Source organism: Ricinus communis, chromosome 5 (assembly GCF_019578655.1).
Source record: "Ricinus communis isolate WT05 ecotype wild-type chromosome 5, ASM1957865v1, whole genome shotgun sequence".
Lineage (NCBI taxonomy): Eukaryota > Viridiplantae > Streptophyta > Magnoliopsida > Malpighiales > Euphorbiaceae > Ricinus > Ricinus communis.
In genome coordinates this window covers 11,672,860-11,692,309 of record NC_063260.1, presented here as the reverse complement: position 1 = coordinate 11,692,309, position 19,450 = coordinate 11,672,860, and the positions used below count along the sequence as shown (strand labels likewise).

Sequence of the window (19,450 nt, the reverse complement as noted above, 5' to 3'; positions counted from 1 at the left end):
CCAAAGGGAATTATCATTACTCTGCAGTCTGTACCACTACTCCCCCTGCATATCTTTTTTCTCGGGATACGCGCTCTCACGCGCTTTTATTCATTCCCTTCTGCTTGCCCAACTCTCACTCTCTCACCCATGCGCGTGGATGAACGGCTGCTCCTTCTCTTTTTTCCCTACATAAATAAGATCCTTGAGCCAAATGAAAGGCGTTTACTTTGGAAGCTACAAGAAGTAGCGATCTGATGTGCCACGCCTATCGGGCTTTTGACGTGATGTGATGTGATTCGACTTGCAGGATGGAATTACGCAGCTTCCTCCTTTCTTTTCTGTGTTAAAGGAAGAATTAAAATGCCCAAATTCCCTACAAACGTAACCAGGGAGAATAAAAGTACTTCCGATAGCACGTGCCCTTTATCATAGACAAATTGCTAGCTGCCACCCGATGTTTTAGTAAATCAGGAAAAGAATCAATCCATGCTCCAAAAATAAATTACGAATTATATTTCACAGAAAACTTATCTAAAATTAGATATAGGCGGTGGTAGTCGAGTTACCGATATCTCCTTACAAGATCAATATCCAAATTTTTTTAGTTATTTTATTCATAAATTAATTTATTCCTTTATTTATATATATACAAAAAATTTCTTATTTTCTTTACATAAGATAAAAAGTAAAAACTATTATAATTTATTTTTTTCTCTTTTAATAAAATAATACTCTTATTTAAATTTGAAAAATTTGCTGACTTGAACTCCTGATTTTAATAATCACAGATCATTTTTCTAGTCTTGCCAAATAACTAGTATATGGATACAGTAATTGTTTCTTTTTCAAGGAAAGAAGTTTACGATTTTTAGACTTTTTATCTCCACACACATTGTGAAAAGTTGCTAATGTATGCATAAAAATTCCTAATACAAATACATAAATACACTAGAAGAGAGTCAATTTCAACAATAGTTGTCATGAATTCACTCTATTTATCTTTCTTTTCTAACTTCATCTAATTAAATAAAAAATATTATCAGATACACTTATTCTAATTAAATTATACACTATTACAAATATATCTTACAAATAAAATAAAATTATTATGAAATATATTAAAATTTACATTCTTTTTTATATTTAATTGACCAATCTTTTATAACTCCAATCATTAATAACAAATAATAATTGAAACTCTTTTAGCAATCTTACAGTCCTAAAATCAAAGCAAAATATCAATATAAGAGATTAGATGTTATGTTTTATTATCTATTTTGATGATAAAATCGAACTTATAATAAATAAATAAAAAGAGACAAATTAATGTTTAGTAAGAAATACTTAATCTACTAAAGGATGAGATATAATTTTATAATCCAACTATGTACAATAAATTTTTTAATATATATACAAACTGCATTAGAGATGTTTTAAGTAAATCTTTTTCCCATATCTATAATTTATTAAAAAAAAAGTGACTTTTGAAGATAATTGAATTTCATTAACTTGCAATTAAGTCTAATTAATACTTTAAAAATGATTTATTTTTTCCTTCTAAAAGGCCCTCGTATCGTACATGTTGAGGCGCGTGGTATAGAGATTTCCTGCACACTTGGTACAAAGTGAGGTCTTATGGTAGAGAATGGGAGATTCAACGCAGCTGTAATCCTATCTTGTTTGACTTGGCAAATGGGTCGGACCAATGCCATCAGCCAAAAGCCAGGCGCATCAAATCAGAAGCGTAGCAGATCACAAATCAATCTAATATGATAGGCTAAAGCAGCAGCAATGAGTAGACGTGTCAAGCAATGGTTAAGGGAATAGGTTGGCTCCCCTTGCAACCCCTACCCTTTTACGTGTCATTTTGTCCTTAGATATCCACATTTGGGATTTCCATAAATCTTCTTGTCTCTTCCTATGTCAGCTGATCACCTCCCGTTCCTTTCTTTCAAATAGGCAAATAAATAATTACTTTATTTATTTTAAAAAATAATCCACTTTCTAAATAGCTTATAATTAAAAATATAAATTCCATAATTAATGCTATTAATTTTGTTTTCGTGAATATTTTCTTTTAAATAATTAGATACTAAAGACATAGTATTAGATTAAAGTATAAAAATATACTAATATTTTTAAATCAGGCAAGTCAAACTCTAATTATATGTAATTATATTTATGATAATAAATAGGGATGTCTTTACTATTTGTAACTATGAATACTCAAGACAAATAGTAAATTTTAACTTGAGACAGATAAAAATTATTTTTAAAATGACAGATATAATTTATTAAGAGTATAATTAGTTAAGTGTAATATTAATCTTATCCGGCAATACTAATGAACAACGAACAATATGTTAATACAAATGACATATTGCATACTGTTTTCAAAACTAGGGTTACCGAATTAATTACATTTGTACATTTTCTTTTGTAATGTAGCAGATGTGATTTAGCTTTGTCCTTTCTGCCGCCAGACAATGGAAAGAAAAAATAATAATTGGAATGCAACTAGTGGTCTGTTGTCCTATGGGGCTCATGGAATTGTCAAAGTAAATTTCGATATAGCCATTAACGGCAGAGGCTGGTGAATCTAGAGTTTTGATCCCTAATTCATCGGTAAGCTTATGCTTATGCTTTGTATCCAAGCCAAGCTCTTTGATAAATCGTCATTAAATAATTTATAAATACAATTAAAATCTCAATCTCTCGAGAAATTCTTGTTATCATATAATTCAAACACAATAATAGCTTATTGTCATTGTTGGAAATGTGTATAGACGTGGGCAGTAACAAGGGGAGAGAAATCATAAATGAGAAATTTATTAGAGCAGCCTTTGAACAACAGAAAGCAACGAATATCCACATAGAGACCAATAAAAGGAAAAGAGGGAGTGTGATAAAATTATAAAATTGTTGGCCTGTTTGCTGTAGCAATTATGATGATGATGGGATATGGCAGAGAAAATGGAATGATGGAAATTCCTGCACATATGGAATGATTCATAACAAAAAAATAATGTTTATATCCAAAGAAAAAAACAATCTTCGTATTTATTAGTATCAGAAAATTCTGAAAACAGTTTTGTTTCTTTATTTTAATTTCTTTAATTAATAGGTTTCAAAGGTGAAAAATAGGACGCTGCTGCTACTTCTTCTTTCGCTTGACCACCAAATATTTAGTTTTTATTTTACCATGGAAAACTGTGAGTAAAAATGGAAGGGATATTGCATTATCTTCCTTTGATCGTGTTTCAAATTAATATTAATATTAATATTAATAATTGGTGGCTGCTCCCTTCTTTGACCGACATAGGGTTAGACTTTTGCATGCTGTAGAACGATAAACTTTTTTTATTTATTTATTTTATTTTACTGGGAATATGTATTCTTTGTTTAATTTCTTTTATTAGCAACATATGAAATATTGTTTATTTATAATTAAATATATATTTGTTCATGAGGGCAGCAATTCTGTTAATTATTCCAAATATGAAATTTCGAGAGGTTGACATGAAAATTCTCTTTGAAAATGAATCTTATTTTCTTTTGCTTTTTCCATGTTGTTACATTTAAATCTAGGCGGGTCTCGATTTCTATCATCTATAGTTTAAATGAAAACCATGTACATCTACTATCATATATATATTTCAAATTATGACTTTCCTATATCAGGCAAAATCTTGTACACACTATCTGTAATATACTTTAGTCCTAATTTTTATTTTTTTCTATATAGCATTAATTTGGTATGTTGATTTTAATATATACCCAAGGACAATCATCTCCAACTTATCCTTAGGGTACCCATGTGACCTGCTACACTAATGAAGTTTGACATATCACTTGCAAAAAGCCATATGTTTTTGTCAAAAAAAGAAGCCATAATCTCCATATTTTTCTTTTCCACGTATTTACCTCGAACTCAAGGTCATCAAAGACAAAATCCAAAAATAAGAACACTGAAAATGACTTTACAATTGAAAAACATAATGCAGTTTTCTGAACACTTTTTACCATACAATAATGCACCCATATGTTATACTGTTTGTTTTCTGCTTTATTATAAAAATATTAATTAGCCCATAAATCTTGGGGTTAAGTTTTTATTATATGCTTAATTTGTTAAATATGGCTGCCATTTCGCACCTGGTTTGCCCTATTAGGAACTATAACAAAGATTTTGACTCGTGCTTCATATCCTTATGTGTTGACTAAACTTGCAAAATGGACCTAATATTTTTTTTCTTTATTTTTGTGGATTTCAGAGTATATAGCTAGAATCCGATGTTGTTTTCTTTATATTCCTTTCTCATGCAAAACAAATTATAATAAGGACTGAACATGTTTGAAATATACTCCTATACATGCCAGTTTTGGGTAGTTGAGAAGTTAAGAAGAATTGATTAGAATTTTGAAGAATGAGTAGAAGTTAGCTGTCCTTTTGAGTTATTTTAGTGTATAAGTCACACATGCATACAAAAGAATAAGGGAATGAGATTGAGAAATGAAGAGGAATAAGATTTGAGTGGCAGGGGGGTTGATGGGAAAATGTTTCTTTTAAAAAAAAAAAAAGAATAATACATAAATAAATATGAAAATATTGTTAAATCTCATGATATGATCTAGGGAATGAACAATGATTGAACAAAGAAAGGTTCCCACTATATTGACTTTTCTACCTCAAGGCACTTTGAATTAGGTAGAAAGTTTGAATAATTGTGTTGCTTTTATTGATTGAAGAGCTTTTTGGGTCATCATGCAAATTATGCACTTTAGTAGAAGTTTTGAAACTTTCTATTTCTACCCACCCTCCAAATGGAGATAAATTGTGCAAAGTTGATCACCATATCTAATGATCAACCCACATTTCAACATGACTAAGTATAGGTGCTAATTTTATACAGGACACTACTAAAATCTTAATATATATATATATATATATATATATATATATATTTAATCATTATCTTATAGTATGTTTTATATTTATTCTATTCTAGCAATCAATTTCGAATTAAGAAGAAAACTGCTCACAAAATCAATTAATTTTTTAATTTTATGACTCGTATTTTATCACGTTAGAACTTAATTTGAATTAATTAAGAGGCTATTCACAATTATTGACAATAATTTAAAAAGGATGACTTATATTAATATCATTGCTGGTATTCGGATGCTTTTAAGGCTATGAGATTGAAAGTCACGTGCCTTGTTGAAAATAAAATGGATGAGATGAAACTTTTACAAAATTCTAAAATCTTGTGAATTACGCAAGTAAATATAAGTTTCTCTTTAGGAATGCAGAGTACATTGCACCAAAAAGAAGAATCCCTTGTAATTGAAATACTTCATTTAATTTTGATTTGAAGACCTTTCATATTTATTAATTGCATCAACAATATCCCATGTGAGACAAAATGTGCTTTTGAATTTTGAGGAAGTTTTCGACTTTGATATGACATTTCTTCTCTTCAATTTGAGCATTTTATGCCCAACAAATTCCATCAACAAGTTGGCATCCACCGGAGCCTTTTGTTTTCAATATAATACTCAGTAAATAATTTAATAGTATTTATTAAGAATGTTATCTCCAGTCTACCATTGTTGATTGCTGGATTCAATGTTAAAAATTGCATCTAAAAACAATAAAAAAGTGTTACAAGAATTTTCTGGTAGTATGTTGACAGGTTTTATTTAAAATAACATCTTGATACTATTTTAAAAGTTATACTGAGAAAAATGATTTTGCATTAGGAAACACGAACTTGATCTCATATTTGAGATTGTGACTGAGGGATGGAATAATGGATTATTTGAGCTAATTTTAGTCCTCATTTTATGCATGAAAAATATATAGAGGAAAGGGAATTATTAAGCAACAAAAAACAAGAATGAAGAATGAGTAAATTGTTAATAAATATTAGAGATGGACACGTATAAAATGATTGAAGTAGGACCCGATATTCTTGACTTTTTGATCCTTGAAGATTGGAATTAGGTGGTTGAATATTACAACCTCAAATCTTATCTTATTTTTCTTGTGTTGGTCATGCAATGCAAGTAAAACCCCCACGTCACCTCACCCATCAACCAATTCTACAACATTCCCATAATTCTACTTATATATATATACAAATAAACGAAACCACTTCCATCTTTGAAAAAGAAAAATATTCTTTTATCTATAAATATTTCAAAAATTTTAAGTTTAAATTTCTTTATTACTTTTATAGTAAATCGTAGATAAAATAACTATTTTTTTTATGTGTAATTCCGAATTTATATTTTGAGAATAAAAAAGAAAATTAGTATATGCGAAAGTTTTAGTATATATGAAGAATAATCCAATGTCATATTATTCGAAGATAATGGAAAATCATACAGAATAATAAATTTAATATTATCCTTTTTTTTTTAAATTAAAGCTCGACATGGCCGAAAAGGTTTAGCTCATACTCACTAATCACATTGAATTCTTCTAGAAAATCACAAAAAAATCAAATTGGTAGGTAACTCTACTTTTCTCTTTTTAATTTTTTTTTTATAATTATATACTGTCACAAAAGAGTATTTCATGGACTATTACCGAACTCACATTAACTTCTTCCTATAGTCGTACACTAAATTCTTCTTATAGTTGTACACTTAAAATTAAAATGAAATTTAAGACTATAAAGAGATTATAACTTAATAAAGATTTAAATACTAAAATTTTTCTTTAAATTTTATATTTAATATTATTAATAAAATAAAAAATCAATATCTTGTCATATTATATAATGAATAAAATAATATTAAAGTAAGATAAAACATAACATAACATATACTTTTTTAAATTATATATATATATATATATTTATTAATAGAGTATCATTTTAGAAAGATTGTACTTTTTTTAGCATTTTAATTTTTAAAACAAATAAAAATGAATATTTTATTAATAAAATTAAAAAATATATTTTTTTATAAAAAAATATCAAACATAAAAAAATAAATATATAAAATTATATTTCTAATAATCATTAGTTGTGTGAATGGAATAATAAATTACAATTCTATAAAAAAGAATATTGAACATTAGAAAATAGATTTACTCGAGATTTAAATATTTAGACCTAATCATAAATAATTTTATTTTCTTTATCATTAGTTAGGGAACCAATAACCTTCAGATTATAGATTAATTAACTCTGAAAAGAGAAGTAAAATAAATTAAAGTTAAATATTCACAAATTTAGGGAAAGAAACGAATAAATGACTAATTCCATCTTCTTCTTTTCTTTTACCAAAATTCCATAACTTTGATGCTCAATTAATTCACCCTTTGTATTATCAAAGTTTGTCGTGTCCCTTACTCATGTACAATTTTCTAGCTGCTTTATTTCATGTCTTTATAACTTACCAATTCTAAGAAATTACTTTCTTCTTTTTCTTTGTCATACACTTGTTTTCCAACGTTGCTAAAGTCCCACCATTTACCAACAAAGTTTGGGAAATCTATTCTTTTTTTCTCAACTCATGAGAGAATATTTGAGTGTTAAATTGAAAATTCCTGTCAAGAATTATTCTTAAGCCTATTAATAAATAATAGTTCAAGAGAAAGAAATGGTTATGCTAGATAATATAGTCAAGCTAACCCTTAGCAGTCGATATTCTTCAAAAAGACATAAGAAAAGCATGACTATAAATAGCAATCTTTTTGTCATGCTAGAGTATTGTAATTGGCTTCTTATTACTATAATGAACATTTTAATAACAGTGACCTAAAGGGAAGAAGATGAAGACAATTGAACAATGGAAGAACTTCATAAGTAACCCAATTATTTACCAAGTCTTTTTTGCGAGCTATAATGATGTCAGCTCACATGGGTTTTCTATTATTCTTTGCATTTGATTTTGTTGTTTATGTAAAAATTGAATTTTTTTTTAGTCAAACATTGAATCCAAAAATGTTATTTAGCCGAGAATGTTATATAAGCTTTTACAACTCCTAGTCATTAGTGTGAAAACACGTGCAGTATGTCCTTATAGAAGATGGGTACAGAAACCTAAGACCAGGTTCAGACATCAGGTTCTCAGGTCTGTTAGTCGGACAGTGCTTCTAATGGGTTAAGGACCATTAGCCCAAAGGATACAAGAATTTCTTCGAATAGGCCCTTACAGCCCAAAAGAAACCGTTGCTTTCTTTTTAAAAACATCAAACAAACTTTTAAAAATATTTTAAAATTAATAAAAAAAATATCATTGTTATTATAATTTTTTTTTTTAAATATTATTTTCTTTATTTTTTTCTAAAAAAATACAGTATGAAAGTCTTTTAGTTGTTTTATAAAAAAACAATTAAAAAAAATAAAAAAACAACCAATACCGTATTCTAAAAAAAATAATTAAAAAAACCATATTTTTAATATTTTTCTATAATAAAAAAAATTTACACCATATTTTTTTATAAAAAATAAAGAAACATGGATATTTTTATAATTTTTCTAAAAACCAATCTGCTGCTGAATGGCCACTTCAAATGGTTTTCTACACTTTTTTGTTTAGTTAGTCATTAAGAGTCTCCAAATCATTACTGTTAATCTTTCATGGACTGCCTTTGCAATCCCTTCCGAGGTTCATCACATAATGTTTTAGGTAATTTGATGGCTTCACACTGAACCCATGGACATGGTACTCATTATCATATTATTCTTTACTACATTCCATCTTCTTGATCTTCCATCTACATTATGCAACTGAAAGGATGCAGAATTCTAAGGCGTGTGGATTTTATCAGGACATAAAGTTTACTAAACTTTTTCATGCAGTTCAATGCTCATTCATGTGACACCTGAGAAGAAGCTCCATGCAGTTTACTAAAACTTTACACATTTATTTATCCAGATCCAGGTTCCTGGACTTCAATGTGACACCTGACAAGAAGCTAATTGCATAAGCTATGTGTCAGTTCACGCATAGCTAAGTGATCATATTATCACGATTTATGCAATTGTAGCAGAGTATTCAGAAACACAGATTGTCAAAAAGCCAGTTAGAAATTTATTCAATGAACAATGTTGCACAACTGACAAAAGACCAAGAAAGTATTGAGGAGTCTTTTACATGCATCTCCTGTCAAAGTCTCAAATAACTTTCCACTGTAAGTGGGCATAGACATTGGGGGATCCATCTCTCACCAATTTGAAAGCTGCAAATAAAAAATTGGAATGTCACGACCAGAACAAAAGTGAAAACTGAAAACTGAAACAGAGCTAAGGCAAGCAACAACCTCAACACTATGGACAATAATTAGATGCAACGACTAGCTTTTAAAACATACAACGACGGAGTCACTGGAAAAGCGGAGTAAAGGATATTTTTACATCACAACACATCAATTGTCAACGGCATCACATATCATTTTGCACATCTAAATATTTGTCCAAAGATGGGACAAGGCATGATCTCTCACTCGATCACACACACATAAGCATACACATACACGTGTGCAAACACAAAGAGGGTTTCCAAAACCTTTCAAAGGAACAATTCTTTACAACATATAACCTCAACTCAACTAAGCTTTAATCCCAAACTAATTGGGGCCGGCTACATTATTTACAACATACAGATTCAAATTTCAGGATACTTCATTTCAAAATGCACGAATCTACATGCATATATACCTCAAATGAACAATTATAACAGCGAGAGAATGGCTAATTATGATATAAAATCAAATGCAACAACAACTCTGCCACCCTCCTTTTTTCTGTGTGCATGTGTGCTTCATCTTCACATTCTTATCAAAATGTACTAAAATCTAATTATATCAAGCTTATTGACCCCACGAAGTAGAAGATAAAAAAAGGGAGCCATCTAAGCTTAAGTGAACCCATATTCTTTGGGAACTCGGACAAGTTTCCACAGTTAGGTGGATAAGCACTTCAATAGGCAATGAAAAATCACTACAGTGACTTTTGAAGCATTAGCAATAACAAGCCCATCAACTTTACTTCATCCTGCTGAAAGCTTCTTAACTGAGTAACAAGAGAGAAAAGAGAATCCCCATCACAATCTCAACTATCTACAAGCGTAACTTTAACAAACACATCAAAAGCTTATCCACACAAAAGATATACTAACCACTAATAAATCTCCTACAATTTTTTAATTGAAAGGGAGGATGAAAGCTTAGCAAGGAAAAGGTTTAGTAAGTGCTCTTTTAAGAGAGAAGACAAGGCAAAAGCTAAATGCAAAACTTGGGCCATCCACAAAATACAAGAAATTACAGAAACAAACTGGATAGGTGGATTCCATTGTCGCTATTCAAATATCCCCTGCAGTACCATGTTGCATGTAACCCCTATAGCATGCCCATCTCTAGTCACAAGCAATATTATGATTCAAAAAGTCACAACTCCATAATCCCATCTGTTCAGTATTTGAGAAGGAGCAACAAGGAACATAAAAAGGAAAAGGGTGAGAAGATAGAATAGCATAAGAAAGAAAAGGGATGAAAAGAGAATGTTGTAAATAAACACTCAGATTATGAAAAAAGTAGATGGGAGCTAAAATAAGAAAATGAGAGGATAAGTATAGTTAAAAGTTTCCTTTCCCTGTTCTGTATGTACTATGCAGTTTGGACTCAGAGATATACATTAGACCAGTTGTACTAAGAAACATAGCAGTCTGATGATTAAGTCCAAGGGCTGTGATCTGAAGTGTAACAATACATTTCTCAACCCAGAGTTAATCCATAGCAACCACAATGGTTTTGTTACTGATGCTTCCCCTTAGTAGTCTTTACAAGAAAAATAGCATCCGTTGTCACTATTTACATCAATCACTAGGAAAATACTAATGATTTGGCCAATTACTGACTATAGACAAGTGGGAGAAACAAAGGGATTTCTTACATACATAAGAAACAAGATAGCTTTTGATAGGAAATATGTTGAAGTATCAAGAGACAGACCGGATGATCTAGCTAATTGATGTACCAATCACAGGTAAAGAAACTGGCGAGGCCTATAAACAAAAAGGAAACCACTAAAAAGAATACTTGTAAATGCCTACAAACCCAAGAAATCCAAATTACTAAATGCCTGCAAGAGCTAGCACCAATGCATATTTAGAATATGTTTAACAAAAGTTTATACAGCTTTGGAGGGAAGCATTATATGTTAACAAAATGCAAGTTTTCTAAAGCCGGAATCCACCATCAAAGTTTGAATTAAAGGTGCGGGGACATTCATTGATCAAAACCTCCAATAACCTAAACCATTATACAGTAAGATTGACTTTAGATCATAAAAGGTTCCCTATGTCCAAAATAAAAACCTAACAGTAGAACATGCCATTATTCGGAAGAACAATTTTAAACACACGAGAGGGAAAGGGACCTCCAACATTATTGGGTTCATAACTAGAAAAATATACTAAACCTATCCATAACTCATCAATTGAAAACCACAATTTCTTATCGCAGAGAAAACCCTAATCAAAATATTAAATCAAACAAACACCCAGCGATTAATGAACACTCAAACAATGTACATTAGTAGAACAACTCAATTACCCACGACAAGATAACAATTGCAGACTAGCCAATTCATAAGCAATCTAAAAAAAAAAAAGAAACACCCTGAACGTGGAATTCCAAATCAAACCCTAGGCCGAGGAAGACCAGAAATTCTAATTAAGTATGATTACTATTGAATTAACCAAGAACCATAACCCAATAACCTAAAGAAACACCCGAAAATCATCAAAATCCCAACAAATACCACACCTTGTACCACAAATATTAACGAACCAATAAATCAAAATCAAGGAAAAAGCCCACTCACCATGAAAAAGGAAAGGAGAAAAACCCACATGATGAACCTTGCATCTAAGCCCCAGCAGTTTTAGGGATAAGAGAAATGGTAGTGTTTCCTTTATTTGGTTGTTTAAGCATAGCCTCTTGCTCACGGATCTTTTGCATCTGAAGCATTCTCTCCATAACAAGCTCATACTCACACTTCTCATAAGCGTGACGCTCGTTCTCGCACTTCCATGGCAGATAAAACTCAGCTTGACGGCACTTGTTAAGTGGGATCAGTAAATGGGCGCATTGGTCTCTGTATGGGATTGGAACTCTTGCCTCTGCCATCTCTGCTTGTGTTGCTATCATTGGTTTTGATGATCCTGGGACTTCCATTTGATTGCTTGCTTTTCTCAAGAGAACACCTCACTTCGACCCTGCTTCGGCTGTGGTCTTTTTGCCTTCGTTCGTTTGAGTTTTTGCAACGAAGAACTGTTAATAGAGGTAATTGGAAGAAAAAGATAGGTAAATACAAAATGAAAGGATAAAATTGTCAAATTAAGAATAAGAATGGGATAAGGTTCAATATGGCCCCCCAACTTTAAATTAAGGTCAATTTCACCTTCTTTTTATGGCAGATTTAACTCGTTAATTTTTTGAATAAGTTTCAGGGATAATTATATTTTTGGTGTATAAATTTATCAAAAAATAACAATTGAGTAGTTGAATTTTAAAACTAATAATTAAGTGTGGCAACGTGTAAAAAATAATAAAATAGTATTTTTAGCATGTCACACATTATAAATACGAATGTTGATTTTTTTTTTTATGTTAAATAAAATAAAAGTAAGAGAAATGTAGTAAAATATATTGTAAAAATAATAAAATGATAAATTTGTCAATATAATTTTATAAGGTAATAAATATTAGGATTCATAAATTGGAGATTAAGACTACTAATTGAGGATTAATAGAGATTAGAGAAAAGAGTTATATAAGATAAAATTTATCCTAAGACTATAACATTAACGATTCTTTTAGTTTTTGACATACTCAATAATTTTAGCTCTCTCATCTATACTTGTAAAAATTTAAAGAAAATCAGAAAGTTATCTGCTAAAAACACCAATTTGTTAGTTTTTTACAGGTTAACACACTCAATTATTAATTTTAAAAATTCAACTACTCAATTATCATTTTTTGACAAATTCAGACATTAAAAATATAATTATTTCTAAATTTAATAAAGATAAGAAATGGCCAACTTAAATGTTATATTCTATCCAAGTAAATAATTATATTCTATAAACAAACGTCTAAAAATAAATGTTATAAATGTCTAATTAATTAAATGACTAATTTTAATTAGTTTATTATTAGTTAGGCTCAATTTTAATACTTAATGGTATCTAAAATAATTTATTAATGCAAGTTTCCAACTAAGCAGTAGTTAATTATAGTGATTTTGATCCAACTAAACTTTATTAATAAATTTTACACTTTGTTTATCATTTTATTTTTATCTTCATCAGTTCAATTAACATGATCAATTCAACTTGTTAAAGATTTTTAGACTTAAGTAAGAAAAAGAGAATAAAATGCCAAGATCATAAATTCTTGTAATAATTTATATTAATATTATCAATAGTTATTTATCTTAATTAAATATTTTTTGGTATAGCATTTCTAAATTTTCTTTTTTGGATCCACATATCCAAAGTGGGGTGTTAGATATGATTTTTATGAATAATTACATTCAAATGAATCTTTCTTTTCTTGAAAATTCAATCCACATAAATTAGGAGGTTTAACTCGCAAATGGGCCAGGAAACATGGTTGTATTTTAACCTCTAAAAAGAACTATACACTGTTCGTCATGTTAACTCAATAATGGTTAATGTTGCCTCCTTGATTCTGCTACAAGAACTAGGCGATGGATGTTGTTGAGGATTAGATTACGTACTACATGCAAAACAAAATAAAAAACTTAAAACTACAGGGAAGCCTGGTAGGTTGTAGTTAGCAGGTTGCTGTAAGGAATGAAAAGAGCATGTAGGAGTAAATAAAAAAGGCCACTCAAAGATCACCGCTTTGTTTCTTATATCAAATCTTTATATACTTTTATATTTGTAGCATCCATTTTCTTTTTCAGTGCCCTTTTACGTATAAAATCACCATCCATATTCGGACAGACATTCTAAGTAGCAATGGAGCCAGATGTTCATATGCTTGAAAACGTCCAGAGATTATCCACAAAGAGGTTGGTCGCACTGATCATTTCAGTACTCTAATTGCAGTTAGCAGTAATTTCTTGATTATTGATAGATTTTTTGTAGTCCAATTATTAGTTGTTGCAATTAAGGCGCTAAATCCTACCGAGATGACTGAATTTTGATAGGTTAAGAGGCAAAGTTGCTGTTGTAACTGGGGGAGCAAGAGGTATTGGGGCAGCCACAGCAAAAAGATTTGCAGAAAACGGGGCTAACGTTGTGGTTGCTGATATTCTTGATGATCTAGGACACCCCCTAGCTGATTCAATAGGAGGCAGATACATCCATTGTGATGTTGCTAATGAAGCAGATGTAGAATCAGCTATCAATCTTGCATTGGCATGGAAAGGCAAACTGGACATCATGTTTAACAATGCAGGTATTGCAGGCCCTGATGGAAGCATTACTAATCTTGATATGGAGCAAGTAAAATACCTGTTCTCAGTTAATGTGAATGGAACTTTACATGGAATCAAGCATGCAGCAAAGGCGATGATTAAAGGTCAAAATGGGGGCTGCATCATATGTTCATCGAGCTCTGCAGCTATTATGGGAGGCCTAGGATCACATCCTTACACATCTTCAAAAGAGGCTATTGTTGGATTAATGAAGAGCACCGCCTGTGAGTTGGGAGTTCATGGGATTCGAGTCAATTGCATTTCACCTCATGGTGTCCCTTCAGAGATGCTTGTTGGTGCCTACAGAAGGATCTTGGGGAAAGCGGACATGAATTCTGAAGAAGTGAGCAAGATTGTTGGGGAAAGAGGAAGTCTTCTGCGTGGTAGATGTGCAACTGTGGAAGATGTGGCTCAGGCTGCACTCTTTCTTGCTAGTGAAGAATCTGGGTTCATAACAGCCCATAACCTAGTCATTGATGGAGGCTATACCTCTGCTAATAATAACATGAATTTCATTTATCAATAGTCAAAACAAATTGAAGGAGGCAACAGATACCTGCAGTGCCATGATTAAAAGAGTGAGGTTCTCTTTGAAAGCATTACTTAAACACTTAATTCTGCTTAGCTGCTGTGTAATTTAGCTTAATCACAACCATAAAGCTTTATCTCAGAAGTAACACACAATTCTCCACTAGTATATTCAATGAATTAGAGAAGAATACATTAATAACGAAAAGAAGATCCCGTTAGTTTCAGAGTAGATAAAAGTTTTGTCGATGCCATTACATAGCGGCAATGGTAAATCTTGCTGATGAATCTTTCCCTCTCTGTTTTATGAATATCTAGCTACAATGTCAACCTATAAGCATGAATGCTTTACAGCGACCATGTGTTCTGATCGTCCTTTAAGTACGGGTCACTCAGTGCATCTTCTGCTGTAATTCTTTTAGTTGGATTCAAGATGAGCATTCTCTGCAAAGAGAAGAAAGAATGAGGACAGAAGTAATAATACTACTCAAACGTGTACCAAACATACGCACTTTGGATCAAACGGACTAGTCTCCATCATATAAGAGAGATTGACTAAATCAAAGTACGGCCTCAAGAAGTTTGTCCAAATCCTCTGTTTACCGCAATTTAATTAAGTAAATTAAATGCTCACCGTAAGAAGATTCAGTCCATCAGGTTCCAGGCCAGTCAACACTTCTGACAGGTTCTGGCTTAGATAAGGGGGAAACTGCATGGAAGAAAAGGAAATAAGACAGTGAAAATATTTTGTTGGAAAAAGAAAAAGTGCGAGCTAAGAACCTTCTTACCATTTTAGCAGCAGAAGCATATTCAGGCAATGAAGTCACTCCTGGCCACGTATCCTCATTAGGCACACCAAAGAACCTTCAGAGATTTGAGTAAATGTAAGTGCAGCTTTCTGTAAAAGAGTTGGTGCAGCTTAAAGCTAAAAGGGATCTAAAGTTTATATGAACACACGAAGGAAAGTATAGAACACCTGAATATTTCAAATAGTATATCAGCGTCAAACATTCCACGGAATAGAGGCCTGCCAATCACCATCTCCGCAAATATACAGCCCGTGGACCACACATCTACTGAAGCAGAATATTTGGTGGAACCAAAGAGGATTTCAGGTGCTCTGTATGACATAGTTCCTATCTGAGAGAGAAGAAATTCAACATAGCCAAACCTAAATGCAAATAATCAAATCACGTAAATTGGAGCACAGAACTGCAGGCTCTCACTCTAAAGTGCATTAAATAACTGTTTCTTGATCGAAGAGAAAGAAAATGTCAATGGCGCATAACAGAGAAATACTGATGAAAAGCAGGAAAGAGGTGAACGTTTATACCGTAGTACTAAGTGTATTGACAGGAATACCAACTGCCCTGGCCAGCCCAAAATCAGCAATCTTCAACACTCCTTTATCCATATCTATCAGCAAATTTTTGGGTTTCATATCTCGGTGAAGAATTTTGTGGGAATGACAATAGGAGAGGCCAGACAGGATCTGGTACAAGATATTCTGCAAAGAGAGAGGATGTCATCATATTCTAAATTGTAAGGTAAATAAATCACTGCAGACATTTCCACAATCTTTTATCTTACAAAAGCCAACTCAGCTTTCCACAAGCATCAGCCAATGATGTGATAAAAACACAGTATAACAACGCAAGAGAATAATTTCATTAAGAGTCCTCGGTCCTTGCTGTATCCTACTGTTGCCACTTAGTTTATCTGTTGGATATAAGATTTGGGGGAAAGATCAAATTGTATCAGTTAAAGATAAACCCAACGCCACAGAAGAAATATAGTCAGACAAAGAATCTTTTACCTTCATTAGATGGCAATTAAACATATCCCTTGGTTTGGTGCGGATCAATTCATGCAAAGTCATGTCCATATACTCATAAATCAGGTCCACGCTGTTCTCTTTAATTTGGACATCAAGTAACCTGCTTTCCACAAATCAGATTCAGAGACATTCATTAGATTTAAAAAAATGCCATACTAAGTAATGAAGTCCAAAATACTTATAAATTTAACAGGAAAGTATGATAATAAATTTCCCTTGCTATCACGATCGTATTTGTAATTTGTAAGAACTAAAATTAAATTCTGGCAACATACCAATTCTTCCATTTCTATTTCATGTCATCCTTCTAGATATCAAGCACTTACACAGCTGAGAGACTCACCTGATAATGTTTGTGTGCTGCAAATCCAAAACTAAAGAAATTTCTCTAATTACAGAGCTCGGAATTCCTTCAAATTTATCTGGAATGGGCAATGTCTTAATTGCTACAACCTGATTAGTTTTACGGTCGCGACACTTGTGAACCACACCATGGGCTCCTTCTGCAATAAGATCAATAACTGCATACTACAGATCCACCAACATAAGACAGAGTATGAAACATGACCAAAATCAACGTCACATGAAGAAAAATCGCTTACCTGTGTCTCCATTTGTTCAGATTTAGTTATTACTCTACCAAAGAATATCCTGCAGCCATCCATTCATTAAAAAAGAATAAGAAAGACAAGTTGCAAAAGCACACACAAGATTGTTAAACAATAGTCGATTCAGTATTTGCATTGTGCAATTGGCAGAACAGGCCACCAACAATGCAAACAAAAGAATCTTAAGGAATAGCAGATCCCAAATACTAAAACGCCATAAAGATTAATCAAGGATGAACATAGCACTAAAAAACATACCCAATCACACACCAAAATTTTCAAAATCTCTGAAATTCAAAATTCCTACTCTTAAACATTCTTCTCAGGCTATAACAAAATTACTGCAAGTTTCATGAAGTGAAAGTTCTCTTCTTTACGGTCCACAGCAAACCCCACAGACCAATCTCACATAAGAGCAAATCACCTCAACTCATCCTTTAACTCTAGTCAGTAGAACCTATTTCTTGAATTTGAAATTTGCAACTGTAAAGCAAACTATATTACCAAATCAGACCCCAAAATAGGCAAACGAACCTAGAAATTTAAGAAAAAAAAAAAGACTTGAACAGGGCAGCAATTTTTATTTCTGAAGTAGCAGTTGAAAAGAAAAAAAAAAAAAAAAAACTCAGAAAAGATTCAAGAACGGAAACGTTACCCCAAAAAATCAAAAGAAAAAGAAAGGAAAGAAACTGATTCAAGAAGCTCGACTGAGCAAATAATTCAGACTGAAATCTTGAAGTGTTGCTAGTTAAAACCCAAAAAAGAATCAATCTAAGTAGAGATTTAAATATAGCGGAAGTAACTGCAGTTGCAGCAAATATGGGTAAGTGTGATTTGATTTATTAGCTATTCGTAACTGACTTGATAGGTATGACTCTTAAAACGGCATTAATTTCCCGCCAAAATCATAAACAAAAAATAACTAGTAACTGCATGCGGGTCCATGGAGTCTAAGTATATCATTAGCCTTTTTTTTTTTTTTTTTTTCAGAAGATATATCATAAGTCTTAATCAGATGGAACCTATTACAAAAGCTAAGCACATAAACAGTTATCTTTATAAATATATTTTTCTATCATTTCAAGTATTTACTCCACCACTATTCCAGATCAAAATAAAGAAAAAAAAGAAAAGAAAAGTTGTTGCTCTAGCTTTGCAACTTGGAATGATTTTCATCAAGATGACAATTCCCACCTCCACTTTGCATTTAGTCTCCTAGTCATTCTTCAAAATGGAATAATATTCTCACCGTATGGATGTAATCATTTGATACGTATATGGGGATGTGTGAGTATATAATAAGCACTATATCCAAGAGGTTACATGAAGTGTGTAGCTTTATTCAGACTCCTAACAATTTCTTTTGCGTACGGCATGTTCTCTTGATACAAAAGCGTGTTAAGAATCCAGGTCCCTTGAAAATGCCCAGCTCCTCCTTAGATATTCAGCCTGAAGTATGGCAACCTTCTCAACTACGATGGCTAAACAATTCGGACCCAGCTTTTGATTCTAAAGATAAGATCACCAGGTCTGTGTGTTATTTGCGGGAAGGAACCATAAAGGTAGTGTAATAAATGGCAATGCCCTGAACATCCCTTGCTACTCTAGTTCGTCAGGGAACCTATAGTTCTATGCTTGGACATTGATCTTGCTGACAAGATTTCTCAGATTATTTACAAAGCTCTCTCTCAGGAGTCCTATGTTATATACTGGGAATTTGATGGTATTATCTGTTCTATTTTGTATATACTCTGTCAACATTCTGACTTCTCTGTCTGATTTGTAAAGAGAATGGCTAATCAATCTGCTGATTGGATTGCAAAATAAAAGTTTTCTATCAATTGGGTGACAAGCTAGAATTGTATCTGTTTCTATGCTGATTTCCCTTTGGGCCATGCACTGCTAATTAAAGTAATTAATTCAATTCAGGAAAAAAAGAAAAGAAGATATTTTCTTCTAATAAACTTCTCCTGTAACTGTTTGGTATGTATATGTCTATTTAAAACTTAAAAGATCTTAATTTTGAA

The 19,450-nt window shown here is 31.7% G+C and overlaps 4 protein-coding genes across 5 annotated transcripts; 1 reads left to right on the top strand and 3 right to left on the bottom strand.

The window, feature by feature from the left end:
• Positions 1–9,010: 9,010 nt before the first annotated feature.
• On the bottom strand, positions 9,011–12,293 carry LOC8283314 (NADH dehydrogenase [ubiquinone] 1 beta subcomplex subunit 7). Its single transcript, XM_002521840.4, has 2 exons — positions 11,826–12,293; positions 9,011–9,181 (listed from the first exon to the last, which is right to left on the bottom strand). Exon 1 carries the CDS (start codon positions 12,176–12,178, stop codon positions 11,870–11,872), a length of 309 nt encoding a protein of 102 aa, XP_002521886.1. The 5' UTR covers positions 12,179–12,293; the 3' UTR covers positions 9,011–9,181; positions 11,826–11,869.
• A 1,630-nt stretch (positions 12,294–13,923) lies between these two features.
• LOC8283315 (short-chain dehydrogenase reductase ATA1) lies at positions 13,924–15,063 on the top strand. The gene is made up of 2 exons (XM_002521841.3): positions 13,924–14,042; positions 14,181–15,063. The coding sequence occupies exons 1-2, from the start codon at positions 13,990–13,992 to the stop codon at positions 14,974–14,976; spliced, it is 849 nt and encodes a 282-aa protein (XP_002521887.1). The 5' UTR covers positions 13,924–13,989; the 3' UTR covers positions 14,977–15,063.
• A 37-nt stretch (positions 15,064–15,100) lies between these two features.
• LOC8283316 (cell division control protein 2 homolog) lies at positions 15,101–16,932 on the bottom strand. Its single transcript, XM_025157848.2, has 7 exons — positions 16,795–16,932; positions 16,569–16,697; positions 16,312–16,485; positions 15,955–16,118; positions 15,767–15,842; positions 15,613–15,687; positions 15,101–15,422 (listed from the first exon to the last, which is right to left on the bottom strand). Exons 3-7 carry the CDS (start codon positions 16,417–16,419, stop codon positions 15,327–15,329), a joined length of 519 nt encoding a protein of 172 aa, XP_025013616.1. The 5' UTR covers positions 16,420–16,485; positions 16,569–16,697; positions 16,795–16,932; the 3' UTR covers positions 15,101–15,326.
• Positions 16,704–17,792, bottom strand: LOC125370059 (cell division control protein 2 homolog 2-like). 2 transcript variants are annotated; one of them, XM_048373687.1, is made up of 4 exons: positions 17,682–17,792; positions 17,418–17,466; positions 17,159–17,343; positions 16,704–16,915 (listed from the first exon to the last, which is right to left on the bottom strand). In XM_048373687.1, the coding sequence occupies exons 2-4, from the start codon at positions 17,427–17,429 to the stop codon at positions 16,726–16,728; spliced, it is 387 nt and encodes a 128-aa protein (XP_048229644.1). In that variant the 5' UTR covers positions 17,430–17,466; positions 17,682–17,792; the 3' UTR covers positions 16,704–16,725. The 2 variants fall into 2 exon arrangements, with proteins under 2 accessions (XP_048229644.1, XP_048229643.1); XM_048373686.1 differs by lacking the exon at positions 17,682–17,792 and having other exon boundaries at positions 17,418–17,480.
• Between the last annotated feature and the right edge of the window lie 1,658 nt (positions 17,793–19,450).

What these genes read in the sequence shown, in the direction of transcription:
- LOC8283314 (XM_002521840.4), bottom strand. Translation starts at nt 12,178, where the DNA reads ATGGAAGTCCCAGGATCATCAAAACCAATGATAGCAACACAAGCAGAG.
- LOC8283315 (XM_002521841.3), top strand. Translation starts at nt 13,990, where the DNA reads ATGGAGCCAGATGTTCATATGCTTGAAAACGTCCAGAGATTATCCACA. An exon ending in CAGAGATTATCCACAAAGAG is followed by an intron (nt 14,043 to 14,180) that starts GTTGGTCGCACT and finishes GAATTTTGATAG; the next exon opens with GTTAAGAGGCAAAGTTGCTG.
- LOC8283316 (XM_025157848.2), bottom strand. Translation starts at nt 16,419, where the DNA reads ATGAAACCCAAAAATTTGCTGATAGATATGGATAAAGGAGTGTTGAAG. An exon ending in TCAATACACTTAGTACTACG is followed by an intron (nt 16,119 to 16,311) that starts GTATAAACGTTC and finishes CTTCTCTCTCAG; the next exon opens with ATAGGAACTATGTCATACAG. An exon ending in ATACTATTTGAAATATTCAG is followed by an intron (nt 15,843 to 15,954) that starts GTGTTCTATACT and finishes AAATCTCTGAAG; the next exon opens with GTTCTTTGGTGTGCCTAATG.
- LOC125370059 (XM_048373686.1), bottom strand. Translation starts at nt 17,480, where the DNA reads ATGGATGGCTGCAGGATATTCTTTGGTAGAGTAATAACTAAATCTGAA. An exon ending in CTGAACAAATGGAGACACAG is followed by an intron (nt 17,344 to 17,417) that starts GTAAGCGATTTT and finishes GTGGATCTGTAG; the next exon opens with TATGCAGTTATTGATCTTAT. An exon ending in CAGCACACAAACATTATCAG is followed by an intron (nt 16,916 to 17,158) that starts GTGAGTCTCTCA and finishes TGTGGAAAGCAG; the next exon opens with GTTACTTGATGTCCAAATTA.